The 25,871-nt window shown below is 48.5% G+C and overlaps 2 protein-coding genes across 2 annotated transcripts in view; one reads left to right on the top strand and one right to left on the bottom strand.

The window, feature by feature from the left end:
• Nucleotides 1-2,394: 2,394 nt before the first annotated feature.
• LOC141089486 (uncharacterized) overlaps nt 2,395-25,871 on the top strand; it is a 129,172-nt gene continuing 105,695 nt past the window's right edge. The window contains exon 1 of the mRNA XM_073575935.1: nt 2,395-2,700. Within this exon, the coding sequence (XP_073432036.1) occupies nt 2,422-2,700 (279 nt within the window). The 5' untranslated portion in view covers nt 2,395-2,421. The remainder of the gene's footprint in view (nt 2,701-25,871) is intronic.
• Nucleotides 12,925-24,214, bottom strand: LOC141089594 (uncharacterized). Its single transcript, XM_073576108.1, has 6 exons — nt 23,694-24,214; nt 23,544-23,621; nt 22,590-22,785; nt 22,272-22,431; nt 21,449-22,171; nt 12,925-13,012 (listed from the first exon to the last, which is right to left on the bottom strand). Exons 1-6 carry the CDS (start codon nt 23,772-23,774, stop codon nt 12,925-12,927), a joined length of 1,326 nt encoding a protein of 441 aa, XP_073432209.1. The 5' UTR covers nt 23,775-24,214.

The raw sequence follows: 25,871 nt of genomic DNA, 5'->3' as shown, positions 1-25,871 counted from the left end.
CATCACAATGTGTCACCATAAGAAATCATCAGATGTGACATCACAATGTGTCAAGATAAGAAATCATCCGATGCGACATCACAATGTGTCACCATAAGAAATCATCAGATGCGACATCACAATGTGTCACCATAAGAAATCATCAGATGCAACGTCACAATGTGTCACCATAAGAAATCATCAGATGCGACATCACAATGTGTCACCATAAGAAATCATCAGATGCGACATCACAATGTGTCACCATAAGAAATCATCAGATGCGACGTCACAATGTGTCACCATAAGAAATCATCAGATGTGACATCACAATGTGTCACCATAAGAAATCATCAGATGTGACGTCACAATGTGTCACCATAAGAAATCATCAGATGGGACGTCAATGTGTCACCATAAGAAATCATCAGATGCGACATCACAATGTGTCACCATAAGAAATCATCAGATGCGACGTCACAATGTGTCACCATAAGAAATGATCAGATGCGACATCATAATGTGTCACCATAAGAAATGATCAGATGTGACGTCAGAATGTGTCACCATAAGAAATCATCAGATGGGACGTCACAATGTGTCACCATAAGAAATGATCAGATGTGACGTCAGAATGTGTCACCATAAGAAATCATCAGATGCGACATCACAATGTGTCACCATAAGAAATCTTCAGATGTGACGTCACAATGTGTCACCATAAGAAATCATCAGATGTGACGTCACAATGTGTTACCATAAGAAATCATCAGATGTGACGTCACAGTGTGTCACCATAAGAAATCATCAGATGTGACATCACAATGTGTCAAGATAAGAAATCATCCTATGCGACATCACAATGTGTCACCATAAGAAATCATCAGATGCGACGTCACAATGTGTCACCATAAGAAATCATCAGATGGGACGTCACAATGTGTCACCATAAGAAATCATCAGATGCGACATCACAATGTGTCACCATAAGAAATCATCAGATGCGACGTCACAATGTGTCACCATAAGAAATCATCAGATGCGACATCACAATGTGTCACCATAAGAAATCATCAGATGCGACATCACAATGTGTCACCATAAGAAATCATCAGATGCGACATCACAATGTGTCACCATAAGAAATCATCAGATGCGACGTCACAATGTGTCACCATAAGAAATCATCAGATGCGACATCACAATGTGTCACCATAAGAAATCATCAGATGTGACATCACAATGTGTCACCATAAGAAATCATCAGATGTGACGTCACAATGTGTCACCATAAGAAATCATCAGATGTGACGTCACAGTGTGTCACCATAAGAAATCATCAGATGTGACATCACAATGTGTCAAGATAAGAAATCATCCGATGCGACATCACAATGTGTCACCATAAGAAATCATCAGATGTGACGTCAGTGTGTCACCATAAGAAATCATCAGATGTGACATCACAATGTGTCAAGATAAGAAATCATCCGATGCGACATCACAATGTGTCACCATAAGAAATCATCAGATGTGACGTCAGAATGTGTCACCATAAGAAATCATCAGATGCGACGTCACAATGTGTCACCATAAGAAATCATCAGATGCGACGTCACAATGTGTCACCATAAGAAATCATCAGATGCGACATCACAATGTGTCACCATAAGAAATCATCAGATGCGACATCACAATGTGTCGCCATAAGAAATCATCAGATGCGACATCACAATGTGTCACCATAAGAAATCATCAGATGCGACATCACAATGTGTCACCATAAGAAATCATCAGATGCGACATCACAATGTGTCACCATAAGAAATCATCAGATGCGACATCACAATGTGTCAGCATAAGAAATCATCAGATGTGACGTCACAATGTGTCACCATAAGAAATTATCAGATGTGACATCACAATGTGTCACCATAAGAAATCATCAGATGCGACATCACAATGTGTCACCATAAGAAATCATCAGATGTGACGTCACAATGTGTCAAGATAAGAAATCATCCGATGCGACATCACAATGTGTCACCATAAGAAATCATCAGATGCGACATCACAATGTGTCACCATAAGAAATCATCAGATGTGACGTCACAATGTGTCACCAACATCTCAGTGCGGTAAAACACACAAAGCCCTGACCTTATACCGGGGTTATTGCCCACTCCCATGCACCTGACCAATGTCACATCGCCGCAGATTCAGCCCTGTATGCACTCGGTCCTCCCCTTCTCACAGCCCCCCTGGGAGCCCCAGCACCAGCCAGTGTTTCCATCAGCACAGTACGATCGTCTCTAGTACTGGTGAGCTAACTGTGCACTGACCCCACTGCTGACCCCAGCACCGGCCGGCTTGGTGCAGGGCTAGGCTATAAAAGCGTCCAGGGCGCAGGCAGCGGCAGTTAGAGGCTGCTCAGCAGCAGGCATGATGCAGGAGGAGAGCAGGGTGCCGCGGTCAAACATGCGGCCGGCCCGCCACACGGCGCCGCACCGGGGTAATGATTGGTGGAGAGACGCGCCAGAGCCATACTGGGAGGAAGCAGCCGGGGAGACGGGCGCCCCCTGCCTGCTGGACATGTGTGACGAAATCTTGCTGCTCATCCTGGGCTTCCTAGACCCCTTCTCCCTGTTCAGCGTTAGTAGTGTGTGCAGCACATTGTACCGGGTCAGCAGCACCGACAGCCTGTGGGCCAAGTGCTCCTTGGTGGGTATAGTGCCAAGAGGCGTGTATGTGTGGCCTCTGCTGTGTACCCTCACGTCCATGCCAGCCTCTGTCACTCTTGTATTCCTTGGTGCTGTCTCCTGGTCGCTGCTGGCCATTTCCCATAGTTTCCCATAGGCCGCTTTCTCAGGTGAGGCCTCTGGCTTCCTCATGTGGTGCAGGTGTGTGCGGACAGGTCAGGAAGGCGCCATTCACACCAGTACGTCAGCAGTCTCTTGGGACAGTGACACAAGTGGCTGTAAAGTGTTTATTGTGGCTCTTTATTTTCGATATGTTAATGGCTGAAAAATCCAGATGAATGTGAATTCAACCACTGTTTTAGGCCCTGTCAGATTTCATGGTGGGGCCATGGTCGCACGTTCAGTATTCAGTATTTTACCTCAGTATCTGTAAGCCAAAACCAGGAGAGGAACAATCAGAGGAAATGTATAATAGAAACCCGTCACCACTTCTGGATTTATCACCCACTCCTGGTTTTGGCTTACACATACTGAGGTAAAAGTCACCAAATACTGAAGGTGTGCACATGTCTGAATCCTGACAGTGCAGTGTGTTATCCGGCTTTGCCGACACTGCCTGTGATGGCACGCTCATGTGATCACACGTATACAGTTTAAATAGTCACATGCTGACTAAAAAGGTTCTCTAATTCACTCGCCGGGCACGTCTAGTCAGAATGCAGCCAGAAGTATGCAAGTCAAACTTGTCATGTGACTGCTCGCTCCCTTAGAAGACTCCTTTAAGCTGGACATTGACTTTAAATCACTTTCCATTGGCGGATGGCGAGCTCTCGCCTCCACCTTCAGACCCCCACATACGCAAGGATGCATGGCTTGACCGAGTGGTGGGGTGTGTGCACATGCTGCAGATTCTGCTGCGGATTGATCCGTGTGGATTTTGCAAAATCCGCAGGTCAAAAGACCTGTGGTTTATATGCGGATTGACCTGCGGTTTTGCCCTGCGGTTTATCACCTCCACAATGGAGGAGATGGTAAACCGCAGCGGAATCCGCAGAAAGAATGACATGCCATTATATCCTACCATTTCCCATAGGATATAATGGTACTGTACACCGCAGCAGAAACTGCTCCGGATCCGCAGGACCAAAACCACTGCAGATCCGCATCGTGTGCACACACCCTTAAGGATCGGTTTGTGGAACTCCAACTAGATACTTCTCTCATTATAATTTAGGGGGGGGGGTGACCACCAATACACCTTAATTGGTCGGTCAGACATTCATCTATTGTGCATCTTGACAGTGCTGCGCTTCCTGCCTAGGAAACTGCCCACCTCTGAAATACAGCAGCAGTGGCCTGTTAACCTAGGACATGGGCCATTAACTACTTGTTACTTAGCCCAGTGATAGCTGCTATTTGTGATTGATAAGGTGATATGCCCTGATATTGAGACCACTGTGGCCATGTTCCCACATAGCTTAAAGGGATTGTCCTCTAATAGGACAACCCCTTGTTGAACTAAGTGTTTGGGCCTCAGTAAACCCCTTCATGACCGGAGCTTTTTTCAGTTTGACTTTTCGTTTTTTGCGCCCCCTTCTTTCCAGAGCCATAACTTTTTTATCTTTCCATCAATATGGCCATGTGAGGGCTTATTTTTTGCGGGACGAGTTGTACTTTTGATTGACACCATTGGCTTTACCATGTCGTATAACAGAAAGCGGGAAAAAATTCAAGTGTGGTGAAATTGCAAAAAAAGTGCAACCCCACACTTTTTTTTTTTTTTTTTTTTTTTTTACTTTTTTGCTAGGTTCACTAAATCCTAAAACTGACCTGCCATTATTATTCTCTAGATCATTACGAGTTCATAGACGCCAAACATGTCTAGGTTCCTTGGTGAAAAAAAATTCCAGTTTGCTAAAATAAAAAATTTGTGCCATGTTCTGATACCTGTAGCGTCTCCATTTATCGTGATCTCAAGTTGGGTGAGGGCTTATTCTTTTGCACTCCGAGCTGGCGTTTTTAATGTTACCATTTTGGTGCAGATACGATCTTTTTATCGCCTGTTATTGCATTTTAATGCAATGTTGCCGTGACCAAAAAACGTAATTCTGGCGTTTTGTTTTTTTTTCTCGCTACGCCACTTGGGGATCAGGTTAATCCTTTTTTTTTTTTTTTTTTTTTTTTTTTATTGATCGGGCAATTCTGAACGCAGCAATACCAAATATGTATGTTTGATTTTATTTTTACTGTTTTATTTTGAATGGGGTGATTTGAACTTTTTATATCTTTTTTATAGTTTTCATATTTGTAAACTTTTTTTTACTTTTGGCATGCTTCAATAGCCTCCATAGGAGGCTAGAAGCTGCCACAACTTGATCGTCTCTGCTACTTAAAGGCGATCCTCATATCACCTCTATGTAGCAGAATTACTGCATTGCCACAGGGTGGTGCTCACAGCAGTCCGGCATCAACAACCATAGAGGTCTCAAGGAGACGACTGGTTGTCATGCCGACACTGGTGACGCGGGTCACCGGTGAGCGCATTTCTGGCCGGATGTCCGGAAATGCTTGTTGAATACCGCTGTCAAAGTTTGACAGCGGCATTTAACTAGTTAATAGGCGCAGGTGGATCGCGATTCCGCTTGCGGCTATTGTGGGCACAGGTCAGCTGTTCAAAACAGCTGACATGTTCCGGCTTTGAGGTGGGCTCACCGCCAGAGTCCACATCAAAGCAGGGGATACTGCCATCAGGCGTACTACTCCGTCGAGGTTAAAATAAAGAACCTGTACCCGCATACCATGCTAGCGCCATTCCTACAGTGTCAGCTCTCATGTGGTGTATGAGATTCAAAGGCTAGCACACGATCGGTACGGGGGTATGGTGCTAGTGAAGGAGGCTCATGAGTCCCACATAAATGTCTATTAGAATCACTGCACACATACACTTAAGGAGTATTTGCTTATTAGTGAAATTTATTGAAAACAAGTGCTCTTATAGTGATTGCGACAGAATGACGTTTCGGTCATTCAAGACCTTGATCACATAAGTCGCCGTAGTAGTTCTGAACTAAGGGCTGTCCTGAATTAGGTAATGGTCACTTATGCCTTTAGGTTAGCCAGGGTTAGAGCGGTTGCTCTATGTGGGGTGGTGGCGAGACTGTGGAGTGTGTTAACACTCAGTTGTAGCAAGGAGGAGTCCCTCTGCCCTAAAGGCCAGGAGCAGGACGGTGCTCCTGGAGTGAGCCGCTCCTCCTGGTGGGGGGCTCTCGGCTCCAAGCATTGCCGCCTGGGTGGTGAAGGCCAGTCCCTCGCAGGCAGCTGGTCGGGGGGGTGCCGGCATCAGGAGGCGTGGCGCGTAGGAGGAAGTGGCCGGAGAGATTCCCTGACTATCGCAGAGAACGCGCATCACTTCCGGTGACGTCACGCGCCGGGTTTGAATGTCGGCGCCCGCTCCAGGAGCCTGGCATCTCTCTGGAAGCGCAAGGAGGATGGACACAGAACAGACGAATGGAGGGGTAAGTGCCTCCCCATGCCATCTACTGCGGCCCAGGGCAATAGCCTGATTACCCTATCCTCTGTTAATAGGATAAGGGAACCCCAGCAGCCCCCTCGACAGTGGCCAAGCACCCGGCCAAGGCTGCATCCAAATCTGTCAGATGCCCTGTATGCAGGGTAAAAAAGCTGCCAGACACCTATACCAAAACCCTCTGTGGGCCCTGCACGTCAAGGGTAATAGGAGAAGAGCAGCCGTCCCTCCTAGCCGAGATGAGATCCCTGATTCGGGAGGAGGTCCAGGCCTCCAGAGGCAGTCTTACACAGCAGCGATCCCTCAGCCCCGGGCCAAGCCGAAGGCGTCCTAGGTGGGAGGCGGAGGTGTCTGAGCCAAGTTCCGAGGAGAGGTCTGACTTCCGGGGCTCAGATCCAGAGGAGGAAGGAGAGATCCCGGTGGACAAGCAGGACAGGGCAGGAAATACCTGTTCAGACTTGAGGACACGGACAACTTGGTCCAGGCGGTGAGGAACACCATGCAAATGGAGGAGGTTCCTAAACCACAATCCAGACAGGACCTAATGTTTGGAGGTCTCGTGTCTTGAACCCAGATAGTGTTCCCCGTAAGCGAATACATCAAGACAATGATTCCCGAGAAGTGGAAGGAGGCGGAAAGACGTCTGGTGCTATCCCGGGACTTTAAAGGTCGACTGCCGTTTGATCCTGAGGAAACACTGTTATGGGAGGAGGTTCTGAAGATCCATGTTCCGGTAGCCAAGGTCACCAAGAAAACCACAATCCCGTTTGAGGATTCATCAAGTCTCCGGGACCCGATGGACAGGAAGGCGGACATTCTATTAAAAAGAACTTGGGAGACCTCGGGGGCCCTTATCAGCGCTAACATAGCAGCCACCTCGGTGGCCAGATCTACATTTCTGTGGTTGGGGCAGTTGGAGGATCACCTTACCAACAAGACCCCTAGGTCAGAGATCCTAGCTTCCCTTCCCCTCATGAAGTCTGCCACAGCGTTCCTATCAGATGCATCAGTAAGATTTGCAGCCAGAAATGGCTCCCTCTCCAATGCCGCCCGAAGAGCGGTCTGGCTTAAATCTTGGTCAGGAGATAACGCTTCTAAAGCAAAGCTCTGCTTTCTTCCCTTCTCATGTCTAAGAGTATTCAGACCAGCCCTGGATAGTATCTTGGAGCTGGTGTCTGACAAAAATAAAGGTTTCCCAGAAGAAAAGCCTAAGCGGCCCCAGCCCTTTCAGAGAGTGCCCTTCTATAGGAGACAAATCGACTCTAGGACCCAGGTTAGGTCTAATAGAGGCTCGTACAGAAGTCCCCACGGTCAAGGTGGGAAAAGCAAGGGCCCCCTTTTTCCGTCAACCTCCAGGGCTAGGAGGCAATGACGCCATAGGTATCGGGGGAAGATTTCGCCACTTTGCGACAAATTGGTCCCGATTTACCCAAAATCAGTGGGTCCTCAGAACCATTACAGAGGGCTACAGTGTAGAGCTCTACTCCACCCCCCCACCCCCCCCGACAGATATATTACCCCTACTGTAGTCCAGGTGGACTCTCCAATGTGGGCAGACATACAGGACATGATCAGGTCAGAGGTTATAGTGCCAGTTCCTCTGACAGAAAGGGGAAAGGGACACTACTCCCTGTTCTCCATTGCAAAGCCATCTGGCGAGGCCTGGACTATTATAAATCTAAAGCCTCTAAATACCTGGGTCAGGTGCAAGAGATTCTGGATGGAATCTATTCGGTCCGCAATACAGTTAATAGACAGGGAAGTGGTCATGTGCACTCTTAACCTGAAGAGTGCGTACTATCGGGTCCCTATCCACCCCTCATCCCAGAATTTACTAAGATTCGCAGTCAAATTTCCAACCTGGACCTGCCACTTCCAGTGGCTTCCATTCGGCCTGGCCTTGGCCCCACGAATCTTCACAAAGTTGGTAGTGGCCTTCCTGAGGAGCCAGGGTATCGTCATGATCCCGTACTTATACGACTTCCTCCTGGTGGCAGTATCCGAAGAAGCGCTCATCCGAAACAGGGACCGAGCAACATCTCTAATGGAGTTCCTCAGCTGGAAGATCAACTGGCAAAAATCAGACCTTATACCAGAGTGCAGGAAGGTCTTCCTTGGGGTGCTCTCAAGACAGGATATCCATGCTACCCAGGTGCAGGCAGAAGACTGTTCAGGACAGAGCCAGGGACCTCCTGAAACATCGCTCCTCCATAAGAGACGCAATGGAGGTTCTGGGCCTAATGACAGCCTGCATCCCGTGTGTCAGGTGGGCCCAGTCCCATTCGAGACTGTTACAGAAGCAGATCCTCGCAGTATGGAACAGGAGTCAGACTTTGCTCGACGGACCCATAATGCTGTCAGGGCCTGTGAGGGAGTCACTTCAGTGGTGGACACGGGCCAGAAATCTTCAGTTGGTCGTATTATGGACAACCTCTCCATACGTGGTTCTCACCACAGATGCCAGTATGTGGGGATGGGGAGCCCACATAGAAGGGAAGATTTTCCAAGGGAGATGGCTGGCAGAAATCGGAAACAGATCCTCCAACTACAGGGAGCTCTACGCGGACTGGGAAGCTCTGCAGTGGATCAGTCCAATCCTAAGAAACCGACACGTCCAGGTACTGTCCGACAACATAACAGCAGTGTCATTCCTGAAACATCAGGGAGGACCCAGGCACCAACCGCTCCAGGCCTTAGCAGGAAGAATAGTCTCTTGGGCAGAGAGAACAGTGCTCTCGGTAACGGTAGTCCACCTAGAGGGTTCCCAGAACGTGGTGGCAGACAACAGGTCTACCCCACAGAATGGGAGCTGAACGAAGAAATCTTTCGTCAACGTTGAGGAACCCCCAGTATAGACCTGTTTGCAAATCGAAGAAACTCAAAGGTCTCCAGATTTTATTCCCTGAACCTGGCAGACCACCCGGAAGGCGTGGACGCCCTGCGCCAGACCTGGGAAGAACCCCTCTCGTACGCATTCTCAACACTGGCACTCATACCGGCAGTTTTAAGGAAGATCCGTGAGGACCGTGCAAAAGTAGTGGTTCCATACTGGCCAAAGAGAAGCTGGTTTTCCCTACTGGGAACTATGGCAGTGGGGAAATCCGGTCGAGCTACCTCCGTGGAAAGACCTCATCCACCAAGGCCCGATCTGCCACCACAATCCAGAAAGACTTCACCTCTCGGCTTGGATCCTGAAAGGAACATCTTAAAGGCAAAGGGCTTATCAGATCATGTCATATCTACCCTACAGGCCAGCAGGAAGTCGGTTACATCTGCAATATACCGGAAGATCTGGAAGAGGTTTTGTGTGGACGGTGGCAGGTCTGACCTCGTGGGGGGTACCCCTGACCTCCCTAGTATTTTAAATTTCCTACAGTCAGGGTTTAATAAAGGTCTTAAGCCCAACACTTTAAAGGTTCATATTTCGGCCTTAAGCTCCTACTTTGATTACCCGTTAGCATCTCATCCATGGGTAGTAAGATTTGTAAAGGCCACGCAGCGGCAGCGGCTTCGCCCCATGATTAGGCAGCTCACCCCACCTTGGGACCTTGGCCTGGTACTCGGATTCCTATGTAGGAATCCCTACATTTCCAGTATGGAGATTCCTAGCTCAACTCTCACCCGCAGAACGGCCTTCCTTGTAGCCATTACCACGGCCAAGAGAATTGAAGAAATCCAGGCCCTATCCATTAGAGACCCATATCTACAGATCAGAGAGGACTGTATAATCTTGAGATTAGACCTGGCATTTACCCCAAAAGTAGCCTGCCGTCAAAATATAAACCAGGAGATAGTGTTACCATCATTCTGTGACAATCCCCGTAATGAGAAGGAGCAGCGTCTTCACTCACTGGACGTGAGACGTGCAGTTATTAACTATTTAGAAGTCACAAGTAGCTGGCGTATTGACCCAATCTGTTCATCCTCTTTTGGGGTAAAAATAATGCAGGGAAAAAAGCCTCTAAGGCAACTATCGCCAGATGGATTACCTCAGTAATCTCAGACGCCTACCAGGCGGAAGGCTCGAACCCGCCGGATAGATTAACGGCCCACTCTACCAGGGCAGTTTCAGCCTCATGGGCCGAACGGGCGGGCGCGTCGGTTGATCAGATCTGTACAGCAGCAACCTGGGCCACACTTAATACTTTCTGCAAGCACTACAAGCTTGATGTGATGGCTAGTCAGCAAACCGCATTTGGGAGAGAGGTTCTCCAGGCGGTAGGCCCACCCTAGGGGAGGTGCTTTGGTACTCTCCATGGTGCTGTCAGGGGGACATCCTGGAAAATTGGTATTAGACCTACCGGCAATGATATTTCCAGGAGTCCATCCTGACAGCCCGGGTAGTTCCCTCCCTGTTATGTTGTGCTATATGTCATATGCTGTAATATGATTGTATCATTAACATTTTACGTGCATTATCCACACTGTGGTACTTGTCAGATCACTGAGGGAGATGGGGTGGGACGGAACCTTTTAACCTCTCATGTGCTTTTCCTGTCCCTGTAAGGAGGAAGATGTCCTCCATGGTGCTGTCAGGATGGACTCCTGGAAACATCATTACCGGTAGGTCTAATACCCATTTTTTCCATCATACATAACTGCACCCCGTGAGAGGGGATCAGCCTTTCAAGGACAGGAAACCTTCAAGATAAAAGGGGTGGCTCCTGTCATTGATAGGGAACCTCTTGAAGAAAGAAGAGGATGCCTGGGTCAGATGGGTTTTGGCAGGCACTGGTTTGCTGCATCTGTCACCAGGTACTGGTAGTCGCCTCGGGGGGCCATGTATTCCAATGCCCGGGTAAAAACAGGAGCCTCGGAGGCCACATTTGTGTACCCTCCCTGATGCCGGAAAACCCCACATGTTACTCTAAGGTCCTCAGAGGCCACTTTTTATTGTGCCCTCTGTCGACAGTGGCCATGCAGCCCGTGTGGCACATCGGTGCCTGGGTGAATTAAACTCCTCTGAGACCAAATTTATTTGCCCTCTCTGAGCCCAAGATGCCAGTCACCATTTGGGATGCCCAAAAAGGAGAAAAAAGTAAGAATACCTGCAGCAGTGGTAGCCAGGGCGAATCGATACTCCCTCCAGGTGAGACAGAGTCCAGGAGGCACAAGTATGGAGGGGGCAGTGGTGCCAGGTGTCATGGCGCTGGAACGCCGAGAGTAGGCCGGGCGCGCACCAGTAGTGAGGACCAGGTGCGCGCAGGGCACTCGAATTGCAGCGGAATTACTGATTCCCTTGACTTGTGATGTGTGCTCCAGCAGCTGTCAGTAGAGAGCACGCTCCGGATACAGTAAGGGCGTGCACCGGAAATGATGCTCGGGCACGCACTGGAAGTGACGCGGGGACCTGCACAAGAAGCTGGGTATGTGCGGGGAGCGTGTACACTGGGGAACAGGGGATGCACCAGCAACTGGTCAGGGCACCCGGAGCACTGAAAGTGTGCACACACCAGGAGGAGATCAGTGAGCACTGGAAATGATTGTCGGGTGCACGCACAGGCCATGATACAGCGCGCATGCGTCGGGGCGCTAAGCGGCTGGCAGGTGCAGGATCAACCAGGTGATCAACTAATGAATTAAAAAAAAAAAAAGGGAATGCTGGTATTTAAAGGCAGTCAGAAGTGCTGGTATGCGTCACCAGCCATTCTAGGTTGAATGTGACGGCTCTCGTCAGGTGGCAGCCGCTAAGAAGCTTGTGAGATGGAGAGCCTTGTCAGAGTACTTACAGCCTCACCAGGAGGTGCAGAAGAGGCGGTCTCGCTCAAATGAGAAGAGTCAGAAGCGCTGCAGCAGCAGTGGAAGCCGCTCGGGCAGCGTATGGGCGGATCGTCATGGTTCTAAAAAGAAGGGGTCCATAGTCTTGTTAGGAGATAGTGAAAGGACCAGTCAGCCTCCAGATCCGGTAGCCGTCCCTTGAAGCATCCGAGTGGTGAGTGAGCCTTGAAAAAGTCAAGCACGCTAATGTCTGTTCTTTCTCCTCTCATGTCTCCATCTCTCCCCTCTTTTTACATACATTGGTAGGGTGGAGTATAGGAGGTCCCTAAGAAGAGTAAATCAAAAACTAGGAATAAGGAATGTCCCTTAAGGTACTGTCACACTTAGCGATGCACCAGTGATCCCGACCAGCGATATGACGCGGTCAGGATCGCTGGTGCATCACTAAGTGGTCGCTAGTGAGCTGCCACACAGGCAGATCTCACCAGCGACATCGCAGGGGTTGGGGGTCGCTACTTACCTGTCAGACAAGGTGATCCTGATGTCCGCCCGCCCGCATCCACGCGTCGCTCGTCTCCACAGCAGGAAGCTGACAACGAGAAACGGTCCAGGACGTTCTCGCGCGATCAGCGATAACCAGCGGTGGAGCGGTCGTAGGTAAGTATCAGACATAGCGATATCGCTAGCAATATCGCTATAACGTCACAAAAACCAGTGACGTTATAGCGATATTGCTAGCGATATCGCTTAGTGTGACAGGCCCTTTATGCAAAAGTCCCTTAGGAGCATCCTGGAATAAGATTGTGACAGGACTATATTGATAAAACAGTAGTGGAGGAGACACCCTCTTTCGCTGAAAACCTGAGATCCTGGATTCAGTCAGAGGTCTGTAAGTCAGTGAGGGCTTTACAGATAACAGATAACAAAGCAAGGGATTGGTCCAGCCCCTCGTTGGTCTCTCAGGAGGACTCCACAGGATCAGAAGAAGACTCATAGATCTCGCTACTCAGAAAGTAGCTCAGATGAGGAAGATGCGTTCCCAGTAGAAGCTACAGACAGGCTTACAAAAGCAGTCCGGTCTACCATGGAGCTGGTAGATGAGAAAGCAAAAAAGACGGGCCAGGAACTCATGTTCGGCGGCTTGCAAAAGAAAAAACGTAGAGCCTTCCCTATTAACGAACAGCTGTAAGGACTCCTTAAAAGGGAATGGGAAAAACCAGAGAAGAAATCTAAGATAATCAGTTCCCTGAAGAGGAGGTACCCCTTTGATGAAGAGGCATCCTCATCCTGGGATAGGGCTCCAAAGATTGACGTAGCAATCTCAAGTCGCCAGAAAGTCCTGCCTACCCTTTGAGGATTTGGGTTCCCTGAAAGAACCTCTGGACAGAAAGAAAGATGGTTGTCTTAAAACAGCATGGGAGGCCTCAGCTGGGGCTCTAAGTCTGGCCATCGTGTCCACTTGTGTGGCTAGATCCCTAAAAATATGGGTTGATAACCTGGAGGATCAGCTAGAGCAAAGATTCCCCAGGGAGACTATCCTAGAAGCAATACCAGCCATAAGAGCAGCAGCAGTATTTCTAGCTGAGGCTTCAGCAGAATCAGCAGCTTTGGCTAATGTGGGATGCTGTGCGGTATCGCTCAAATGCTGGCTGGGGGACACTGGCAAAGATGAAACTCTGCTCTCTGCTGTGTGAGGGAAATTTCTTGTTTGGACTGGCATTTGATACGTGCGACAAGAAGAAAAATTTCACAAAACAGCCATTTCAGGCCTTTCAGCTCTCCTTTCAGAAGGGCCAAAGTTCAGAAGACCGCAGTACAAGGATCGAGACAGAAACAACTCCGACAAGCGATCCAGGGGAGGGAGTTTTCTACTTAGGCAAGCCCTCCAAAGACACCAAAAACCCCTCCCAGTGATGGTCCTTCTCAGGTGGGAGGGAGGCTCTCACTTCCTCCCAGCCTGGGAGAGCATCTCATCCAGCACCTGGATCTGGCAAATTGTGGGAAGTTTCTCCCCACTATCAATGGTGGACTCGGTGGTGCAGGAGAGTTGCCTCCCAGAGGAGAAAGAGGAAAAAATCAAACAGTTGTAACAACAATAAAAAAAGCTGGCAATGACTCTGACAAGGGCAATGTCGGTGTCTCTAACCTCCTGCATAACAGCGGTGAAAATGAGCCCAGTTCCATACAAGGGAACTGCAATGGTGTGTGCTGCAGAACAACCTGGAACTTCAGGGACAGTTAGAGCTGCAGCTCACCCTCCCGGTCTCTGTACTTCAGTCACTCAGGTGGTGGTTACAGATGGTCATCTCTGAGAGGAGTACCCTGGACATACACAGCCTCCAAGGTAGTCACAATGAACGCCAGTCCTTGGGGGTTGGGAGCTCACCTAGACACGTTATGGCTCCAGGATCCCTGGGCCCAGGAGGAAAGAAATCTATCCTCAAACTATTGGGAACTTCTGGCAATCGAAAAGGCGCTAAAGGGGTTGTTACCACACTTAGGACTCTCACACGGTATCCTCTTATCGGACAACCGAACAGCAGTCGCATATGTAAACCACCAGGGGGTACCTGTACTCGGTCACTGATGCAGATAACAAAGAGGATCGTGACTCTAGCAGAACACCATTTCCTCTCATTGACTGCCCTGCATATCCAAGGTGTAGACAACCTGAAGGCAGATTTTCTCAGCAGGAACCACTTGAGGCAAGGAGAATGACTCTTTTAGGGACCAATTTTTCAACAGATAGTGCACATGTGGGGAAAACCCAGTCAGGGTGATTGTGATAGCCCCCTTTTGGCCGAAAAGACCATGGTTCTACTGGCTGAGTGATGTCAGTGACGGCTCCATGGGTGCTCCCAGAGGACAATGACCTTCTAACACAGGGTCCCTTCAATCGCCCTCAGAAGTCTGGGCTGCATTTGACAGCCTGGAATGTGAAAGGTCGCTAGTAGCGAAAAAGGTATTCTCAGCTGGGTTAATATCCACCTTACTCGCAGAAATCTAGTAACTACCAACCTTTATGGGAAGATATGGCGAAAATTCTTATGTCTTTGGACCAATACGGGAAGGGGATGTCCCGATAGTGGCCATACTGGAATTTTTGCAGAAAGGATGAGTTGAGGTTAGCTGTCAGTACCCTCAAAGTACATGTCTCAGCCTTGGCAGCATTATTTAACGGTGATCTGGCAAATAGGTGGGTGGCCAGGTTTATCCGAGCCTGTAGTAGGGATGACTATCCCATCTCCCACTCCTCCACCGTGGGATCTAAATCTAGTTTTGTCAGCCTTGACAGAAAGCCCCTTTGAGCCATTAAACACATCAGATAAGATACTAACATTAAAAACAGCCTTGTTAGTAGCGCTTACGTTGGCCCGTAGGATTGGGGATTTACACGCATTATCAGCTGACCCTCCCGACTCAGGTCATGGACGATAGTTGTGTTTAAAATTAGATCCAGCATACCTTCCCAAGGTGGTATCAAAATACCATAGGGCTAAGGAGATAGTCTTACCATCCTTTTGTCCTAACCCTAGCACCCAGAAGGAGGAGAGGCTTCACTGCCTAGATGCAAGAAGATGTCTCCTGCACTATTTAGGTGACAAGACCTTGGCGAAAGCAGAGGGCTTTATTTCTTTCATTCCAGGGGTCAAGAAAAGGCCTTAAAGCCTCTAAACAGACTATAGCTCGATGGGTGAGAGAGGCCATTATGCTAGCGTATAGTAGTGCAGGCAGAGCTGTTCCAGAGGGTCTAAAAGCACACTCCACGAGGGCTATGGTGACATCCTGGGCGGAGAGAGCGGATGCTTCCATCGACCAAATCTGTAAGGCCGCCACTTGGTCTTCTCGTCTACCCTTTTCAAACATTATAGGTTAGACCTATCTGCTACCTCTGATCTCACATTCGGGAGAAGTGTTACAAGCAGTGATTCCTCCCTAAGAGAATACAAATCTCTAACTCTCTCGTGGTGTCATGTATGATGGAAAAACATGAGTATTACATACCTGGTGATGTGTTTTGTTACCTGAGATATGACTGCACCCTTATATTCCCTCCCTATTTGATCACATTATTAGTTGGGTGCATTATTAGCATCACCCTCCCTTGGGTGTTGGTAATTAGATGTATAAAAGATGTATTATATGTACACTAATCTGCAGAGTTCTCTCGTGCTCTGTAAAACTGATGCGGAGAGGAGCTGCCCCTTTTATCTTGAAGATTTCCTGTCCTTGAAGGGTGGATCCCCTCTCGTGGTGCCGTCATGTCTCATGAAAAAACACTTTACCAGGTATGTAATACCCGTGTTTCATCTACTCACCAATGCCTGTCTCACACTGGAAGAACAGCCAGAGCGCATGTATGCTGGCCTTCAGGTGGTGGAAGCGCTGTCCGTGGTCCTTTGGGGCCTCGATATACAGTACATGCGGGCGTGGGGCAGCACAGTCACGGGCCAGGCTCTCCTGCATCAGTTTCTCCGCTCTCCCTCTGCCTTCTGACCACCGCTCCGTAGTGAGCACAGCTTCCAGGGGCGCGTGCCGCTGACGTCTTGCGCAAGTCACGCCGGGAATAGACGTACTCGCGTGACATGGTGGATGTGTGCCAGGTCCTAGATGGCGGCGGATGCTTGACGGGGGGAGGGGCTTCGATTGGGCACAAGAAGAGGTGGGAAGCGCACTGGATTCCTATAAGGACTGATGACCACAGAAGAAGCACTTGTGTCCGAAGCTCCCCATCATGGAAGATCACAGTGGACAGCAGCAGCCTTTACAGCAAGAGCAATTGCCACTGTCTATGCCTGGTCACCAGCTTGGGTGCACTAAGAGGAGCAGCCACTTGAGTGACAGGAATGGCAGCCATCCTGACCAGAGATCATGGGCTCCTTGGCATCCAGGAGGGACGTTGAGTGTACCCCTGATCAGCCTCCGAATCCAGTACCCTTGATTTGACAGCGGGTGGTGAGTGATCTACGAGAATGTCACCTTTGTGGTTAATAGGGGTCATTTATTCGGACTCCCATGACAGCACCACGAGAGAGGGCATCCGCCCTTCAGGAACAGGAAACCTACAGATACAAAAGGGCGGCACCTCTCCAACGCATCAATTGGTTTCCTGTTCCTGAGGGGACGGGATACTACAGAAGACTGGATCCCAGGCCGGCCGATGCAGCGAGGGGGTCTCCTACCTCGGCCTGGTGCAGAGCTCCTGGAGGACGCCACGGTGGCCTAGGGTGGGTGGCACGGCGGTGGTGTGTGCAGCAGGGAGCGGCATCCAGAGGGGGTCGTCTCCATAGAAAAAGCTGCCGCCGGTATGTATGCCACCTGGGGGCTCCCAGCTCCGGCGGCGCGATGGCGGTGGTCAGGGGGGCGGTGTGGCTACAGGGTGCTGAGGCCGGGCGTCCTAGGGGAAGAAAGCTACGTGTAAAATAAAACACAGGGAATGCGCACTCTGTGCATGCCCGTTACCAGACTCATGCCCCAAAAGGTTGTGTCCCCCCTGTATCCAGCAGACAGTGGCGGAGGAGTCACCCGTGGTAGCTGCGAGTTTAAGGGACATAGTCAGGGCAGAGATGAAGGAAACCCTAAAATCCCTGTCCCAACCAGAAAGCTTAAGGGGTGGAGACCCGGTGGAGTCCAATTCCTCGGCAGAATGGAGGAGAAGTAAGGGCTCCCATGTTTCAAGTCCCTCGTCCTCCTCAGAAGAGGACTCTGGTCGGTTTTGTCTGCCGCTTAACCGAGTAGACAAGCTAGTAAAAGCAGTCAGAGGGACAATGGAAGTGGTGAGAAAGCCGGAGACGATAAGAAAAAATTCCCAAATCTTTGGTCCGCATCATACCGTCATCCGTTTAATAGGAGATTCGGTCAGGGGAGAAGGCATAATCCTTCACCTAATAGAGACCGTCCCAGACGGGAGGATAGAAGAAGAGGTACGGGCTTCATGTTCTGGTGCTCGTCGAGAGAACGGTAGAGACTGAACCAATGACTAGCAATTCCCGTGGGGGGTAGACTGTCATCCTTCCTCCCAGCATGGTTACAGATCACCAATAGTGACTGGGTGCAGAATGTAATATCCACCGGGCTCAGGTTGGAGTTCAGTCAGGTTCCACGGGATACCTTTAAACCAGCTCCCTTAAGATCTTCACCCCTCGAACAAGCTGCTTTAGAAGTGGAGGTCTTGAGCCTGTGTCTGAAAAATGTCCTGGTTGAGGTTCCGGAACCTGAGAGAGGAAGAGGTTTCTACTCTCCCTTATTCCTAATCCAAAAACCGGATAAAACCTTTAGAACGATTATTAATTTACGTTTCCTTAATGAGTTTTTGGTTAATTGCACCTTTTAAAATGGAATCCATCAATTCAACAATAAAAATGCTGTTTGAAGGGTGTCTTATGGCAGTCGTGGACTTGAAAGACGCGTACTATCATGTACCTATCTACGCAGATTTCCAGCAGTTCCTGAGAGTGGCGGTTTCAATAGACGGTATAATCCATCATTATTAGTATAGAGCCCTTCCCTTTGGTCTCTCAGCAGCACCCCGGGTATTTACAAAGTTAGTGGCCGAAGTTATGGCTCATTTACGGGAAGTTGATATCTTAGGCTAGTTTCACATTAGCGTTTTTTTGCGCAGCGCATCGTGCGCATAAAAAACGCAAAGAAAAACGTAAAACAAATGTGCGTTTTTTTTTCTTCATGCGCACGCTGATGCGTCAAAATAACGCAGTGTTACTTGCGTTTTACATGCGTTTTTGCATGCGGTTGCGTTTTTTATGCGCATGCGTTTTTAGGTGTGACATTTCACAATAGAAAAATCCTTGACCACCAATGGGTCACCAGTGGGCGTGTGTCATTGGAATGTTTTATAGACCCTGTACTGCTGAATTCATCAGATTTTGCTGCTGTTTCCGGTGTCAAGATGGACCTGCGTCTGGATAATTTCCGCTTCAAGCTGGATCTTGACATTGCGCTGTCTCAGGCGTATGCCTTTTGTTGCCAGCAAGAAAGGGAGAGGGAGAGACGGCAGCGGCGTCGGTTTTGGAGGCATCCAATCATCGAACTCCGGGCAAGCCGTGAAGCATATCACACGCTGTACAGCGAGCTACAGGAAAACCCGGAGAAATTTGCTGACTATACACGGATGTCCCAGGAAAGCTTCCTTGACTTGCTGGGTATGGTTGAAGGAAACATCCGGAGAAGGGACACTCAGCTCCGGCGTGCCATTCCTCCCGAAGAAAGGCTCCTTGTCACCTTACGGTATGTATGTTATGTTTGCATAATTTTTTTGGCTTTTTCCCTTTTTTTTTTTTTTTTGGTCCAAAAAATTAGGTTTTTTTTTTGGCTATTGAATTTTAACATTATTTTTGGGAAATTGCTTTTTTGCATAATGGTTTTTCTTCTGGCATGTACTAATCCCAAGCCTTTATAAAATGTTTTTTTGCTATGTTGTATTAAAAAAACATGCAAAATAGTTAGGCCATGTACTTTTTTATTTTCAGTGTTTTTATTAATACCCAAGACAGAAATATAATTATTTTTTCTTTTTATGTTTGGCAGGTTCCTGGCAACTGGAGAGAGTCTTTCATCCCTGCATTTCCAGTACCGGCTGGGAATCTCTACTTTATCCGGGATTGTTGCCGACACCTGCAGGGCTCTGTGGGATGTTCTGTGTCCGGAGTTTCTGCCATTGCCCACTGCCGAAAAGTGGCTTCAAATATCGGAGAAATTCTGGGCAGTCTGCAATTTCCCGAACTGCCTAGGAGCGGTGGACGGGAAGCACATCCGCATCACAAAACCCGCAAGAAGTGGCTCCGAGTACTACAACTACAAGAAGTACTTTTCCACAGTCCTAATGGCCATTGCGGATGCAGACTGCCGGTTTGTGGCGGTGGACATAGGGGCATTCGGACGGGGCAACGATTCACAGACTTTTAAGAACTCTGATATGGGCTGGAGGTTGTACGGCAACCATTTCAATTTTCCACTGGCACGGCCTCTTCCCCAAACCCAAACTCCACCACTGCCATTTGTAGTGGTTGGGGATGAGGCATTTCAGATGTGCCCAAACCTGCTGAAGCCGTACTCCAGCCGTGACTTGGACCACCGCAAGAAAATTTTCAACTACAGGCTTACGAGGGCTCGCAGGACTGTAGAGTGCGCCTTTGGCATTCTAGTGGCCAGATGGCGAATTCTCAGCACCGCCATCAATCTCAAAATGGAAACAGTGGATGAGGTGGTGAAGGCATGCGTGGTTCTGCACAATTTTGTTATGGCAAAGGAGCGGCCGAACTTTGACATGGATGAGCCTGCTGCCAACCCTTTGCCAGATTTTACTCAGCACCCTCTTCGGTCCTCAGTCGAAGTTGCCCAAATGAGGGACCAATTTGCGGACTACTTTTTATCCGATGTTGGTCGTGTAGCATGGCAGGATCAAATGGTTTAATAGTTTTGTTGTTTGTTAAAAATAAAATACATGTTTTTTTATACCTAGTGTACTGTGTCTTAATAAACTCCACTACTCACCTGCCCAGGTTAAAGTGAAGAAAGGGAAACCACCATAAAAAAAAAAAATAGATATATATAGATATATATAGATATATATAGATATATATAGATATATATAGATATAATATAATATAATATAATATAATATAATATATTATTTATATATATATAATTTATTTATTTTTTTTTTGGTGGTTTCCCTTTCTTTACTTTATACCGGATGGTCAGCCATCCAACTCTGAAAGGGATACTATATTTCATTTTTTTTTTTATTTTTCATTTTTTTATTATATATAGATAGATAGATAGATAGATAGATATATAAAAAAAAAAAAAAATGAAAAATAGTATCCCTTTCAGAGTTGGATGGCTGACCATCCGGTATAAAGTAAAGAAAAACAAACCATAGTGTACGGCGCAGTGTGTGCAGGCGGGGAAAGACACAATAACCAAACATTATTTTGAAATATAAATTTAACATTTATTTTACTTATTAGTTGTTGGAAACTGGGGGGTGTGGAGGGATGAGGAACGGCTTTGGGTGGAGTAAGGGGTTCTAGGGGAAGGAGGAACCAAAGAAGTGGGGGAAGGGAGCCGAGGCAAGGAAAGTTGTGAAGTGGGAGGTGAGGGAGGAGGGAGGGTAAGAGTCCTCCTCTTTGTTTTTTTATGACGGTGGCCCGTCGTCTTGCTGCTGTCCTCGCTTGAGCCTGAGGACTGGCTAGACCCCGGGGACCGCCTTGAGCCTCTGGACCGCCTTGAGCCTCTGGACTGGCTGGAGCTGGGGGACCGCCTGGCGCTTGTGGACCGCCTGCCAGGATCTTGTACCTGCTGTGGCATGCTGGTGGTGGTGGATGTCCTGGCAGGGGCCGTAAATATTGAATGCGGGTCCCCCAGCTGATGCTGCTCCGAGGTGGTGGTGCTGGTGGTGGTGGCGGTCCATGCAGGCGTGGTGGCTGTGGCGGTCCATACCGGGGTGGTCCTCCCGCTGGTGGTGGTGGTGGCGGCGCTACAGGCAGGGGTGGTGACGACGGGCCATCCAGTGGTGGTGGCGGCAGCAGTGGTGGGCCAGGCAGGAGCAGCGCTTGGCATGGTGTTGGCGGGTAAGTGTCCAGCTGCACTCGGACTTGGGGCGGTATATTGGTGTCCGGCGAGGCTTGGAAGTGTGGTGGCTGTGCAGTGATATGCAGCAGAAGTAGGTAATGCTGTAAAACGAGTCAGGGGTGGCACCGGTGGAAATGCCACCGCTGACTGCTGCATAATCCTACTCTGCTGCATAGCCTGCATAAAAGCATTGTTGCAGGCCTGCATGACAGTCAACTGGAGGTCAGGGGTAAGGTGTTCCGCCGTGTCCCGAGCTATTTGGGTGTAAAAATGATGCGCTGGTCTGGCGAGGTCAACTTCCAGGCGCTCAAGGCGACCCTCAATAGACTTGTACCGTTGGTCCAAAAGGAGGAAACCACTCTCAAGTCTATCGGAGAGTGCCTTGAGGCTACTCTGAAAGACCGAGCTCAATTCAACGAACTCGGGCATGAGAGGCCTGTCCAAGGTCCTCTGCCGCTGCTGGCGGGAAGTGCCCGCAAAACCAGTGGCAGAGACCTGGGACAGGGGAACACCTGAGCGACCAGCTTCCTGGTCTCCAGATGACTGTGGTGCAGACCTGCAAGGTGCTTCCTCGCTGATGGATGGCTGGGAGGGGTCCGGGGCAGCTTGATGAAGGACCGCTTCGGGCCCAGGTTGCAGGGTGCTGCTCCAGGTGCTGTGAAAAGAAAGAAATTACTACCATAAATTAACAATCGCCAACTCCTGTGGAATAGAAAAGCACAGAATAAAACACAATACAACTAGAAAATACTTACGTTCGGGAGGCAAGGACCGGTCTTAAAAATGCCAAGGCACGATGGTATCTGTACTTCGTGCCGGTCCTTGCCGCAGCACCACTGCGAACCTTATTCTCCTGACGGATATCCCTGTTGAAGCGGTCCTTCATCGAGCGCCAACGGGTTCTGACTTTGTTCACTGTGGTGAAAAAAGAAAAAATGTAAGACTATGCACTGGAGGCTGTGATCATCCAACTGTGTGTGATGATAGAAACTCCATGGAGTTAATAGCATCACACACAGTTGGGTGATCCCGGCCAAGATCACTGCTGCATCACACTGCATTTAAATACTTACGAAAATCCTTGCGGACCCGGGGAGAGGCGTTGTCCCAGCCATCCATCAGCGATGCGGCCACCTCGTTCCAGAGCCGCCGGATCACCACGTTGTCCGAGTGCAGTTGGTGACGGGTGTCCCACAACGGGACTCGCTCCTGGACTAGACGGATGAGCTCGTCGTTGTCCAGGGCGAGGTCCTCCTCCCGCTGTGGAGCCTAGAAAAGAAAGACAAACATTAATCTTAGAAAGATTTTAAAATAAAAAATCTTGAAAACTAGCTGAAGAGCCCGGCGCTGCCTGGGCATAGTAACTAACTGTGGTTAGTTATAGAAAATTATAATTATCCTCCATCCCATAGTCCCGTGCCCATATTCCATCATACATATCCTCCATCCCATAGTCCTGTGCCCATATACCCATCATACATATTCGCCATCCCATAGTCCTGTGCCCATATACCCATCATACATATTCGCCATCCCATAGTCCTGTGCCCATATACCCGTCATACATATCCTCCATCCCATAGTCCCGTGCCCATATACCATCATACATATCCTCCATCCCATGCCCATATACCCATCATATATATCCTCCATCCCATAGTCCCGTGCCCATATACCATCATACATATCCTCCATCCCATGCCCATATACCTATCATATATATCCTCCATCCCATAGTCCCGTGACCATATACCATCATACATATCCGCCATCCCATAGTCCCGTTCCCATATACCCAAACAAACATATACACACACACACACACACACACTTTGAGCTTTAGATATTGATAAACAAGCCATGAAAAAATTATTTGTTTTAAATGAAAATTAATGCAAAAAAAGCAACAAACATCGAAAAAAAACAACCATGAAAATTTTAAAAAAATAAAAATAAAAAAAAAAAAATAAATAAACCAGACTAGAAAAGAAGTAAAAAAAAAAAAATAACAGTCCGTCTGTACTTGCATCACGTCTTCCCGCCCGCACTTGGCCTTGCTGCTCCTGCCGTTCCTCCGGTGGTGGTGGCGTGATGGAGGATGAGGTCTGAAAATTAAACCAAAAAAATTAATCACATGTGTTTATTTTTTCCAATCCATACGGAAGCATAGTACTCACTTCTTCTGCCTCTTGCCCTGTCCCGGGGACATATTCCTCACCAGATGAAGACATGCTGCAATAAAAAAAAAAAAGAGACATAAGTACATAGAAATGTATTGAAATTTCAGCCAGACATTAGGTTTTTCATACTTACATTGGTGCAGCTTGTGTCCACTCGTGAGCAATCCTTAAAGTATTGTGGAATCCCAGTGCCCACACCATTTTATCACCTTGGTTTAATTTTTTTTTTTACTGTCTAGACCGCATTTCAGTCATGTTTATTGTAAAAACGCATGCGCATAAAAACGCAAGCGTGCGCAATACCATGCGCAAGTATTGCGCTCCCATAGGCTCCAATGTGGTGTTTTTGCGCATTCCGTGCGCATGCGTTGTTTTAACGAGACAGGGCGGAACCAAAAATGCAACATGTTGCGTCTGACGCGCCTGGCACGAAAGACAAAAAAACGCATGCGCACGAAAGCGCAAGTATGCGCAAGACCATGCGCACATCATGTTAAATATAGGTGCGCAGTGCGCATGCGCACTGGTGCGCACGATGCGCTGCGCACAAAAGCGCAAATGTGAAACCAGCCTTAATTGTCCCATACTTAGATGATTTTTTGATTGTTGGAAATTCGGTGGGCCATTGTCTATCCCAGATAGAGAAAGCTAAGTCCAGATTAGAGAACCTCTGATGGATAATAAATTACGAGAAATCCCAATTTCAGCCCTTAAGGGTCCAGAAGTTTCTAGGCTTGCTGTTGAATTCAGAAACTCAGCAGTGTCTGTTACCATTAGATAAATTACAGCAGCAGGTTCTTCGGGCAATTGATAAACCCTCCATGACCCTCAGGCAGGCCATGTCACTGTTAGCTCTCTAACCTCATGTATCCCAGCAGTCAAGTGGGCACAATTCCATACTAGGGCCCTTCAGAAAGACTTCCTAGTTAATAGCAGGGCCTTAGAGGGCTCCCTACAGGGTCAGATATTACTAAGCCCCTCGACTCTTGCATCTCTTAGGTGGTGGCTCGATGACGGAAACTTAGCCTCGGGGGTGCCCTGGGTGACGCAGATAACCCGCATAATAACCACAGACGCTAGTCCTTTGGGTTGGGGGGCCCATATGGGGGACATAGTGGTACAGGGACATTGGGACTCCGATGCTGAGACCTCATCTAACCAGAGGGTGCTGTTGGCGATTGAGTTGGCAGTTAAAGAACTCATTATGTACCTACAGGGCCATAATGTGAGGATACTCTTGGACATCCAGGTAGCAGTAGCCTGTCAACCACCAAGGTGGAACTCGCTCTGACACCCTGATGCGGATAAAGGAACGTCTCCTTCAGATAGCCGAGAAAAATTTTCAGTCTTTAACTGCGCTCCACATCAGGGGAAAAGACAACATAAAGGCAGACTTTCTAAGCCGCAGGGCCCTAAAGCAAGGAGAATGGGCTTTAAACACAGATATTTACAACCAGATTGTCTGCAAGTGGGGGTCACCCGGAGGTAGACCTCTTTGCCACCAGAGAAAATAGGAAAGAAGAATCGTTCTGCTCTCTGAATCCCAGGGAAAATCCACTGGCAGTGGATGCCCTCCTGATAAGATGGGACTTCTCTCTAGCATATGCCTTTCCGCCATTAAACCTCCTACCTCTGGTAGTAAGGAAGATCAGGCAAGGGTCATATTAATTGTCCCCTTCTGGCCCAGGAGGACCTGGTTCGCATGGTTGAGGACCATGTCTGTATGCGATCCCTGGGTACTGCCAAACCTTCCGGTTCTCCTCTACCAGGGGCCAGTCAGCCACCCACAGGTAGCGGGACTCCATTTGACGGCGTGGTGTTTGAGAGGACACTATTAAAGGATAGAGGGTTCTCCAAAAATTTAATTGATACCCTCCTGAAAAGCAGAAAGCAAACTACCACAAATATCTATGCTAGAACCTGGAGGCGATTCTTGTCCACCTTTCAGTTTGATGTCAGGGACGGAATTCCCACGAAACAAATTCTGGAATTCCTCCAGAGGGGTCTCGAATTGGGTCTCTCCACAAGTACATTAAAAGTACAGGTTTCAGCCTTAGGGGCCCTGTTTGCATGTGATATTGCCAATAACTATTGGGTAGCAAGGTTCATCAAAGCAGCGGCTAGATCGAGACCCATACACAAAGACAGATGTGTACCTTGGGACTTAAATTTAGT

Source organism: Dendrobates tinctorius, unplaced genomic scaffold (assembly GCF_039654945.1).
Source record: "Dendrobates tinctorius isolate UK_male_01 unplaced genomic scaffold, ASM3965494v1 ptg000046l, whole genome shotgun sequence".
Taxonomy (NCBI): Eukaryota; Metazoa; Chordata; class Amphibia; order Anura; family Dendrobatidae; genus Dendrobates; species Dendrobates tinctorius.
The sequence above is the reverse complement of the archived record's forward strand: the minus strand, read 5'-3'. Positions and strand labels throughout refer to the sequence as shown.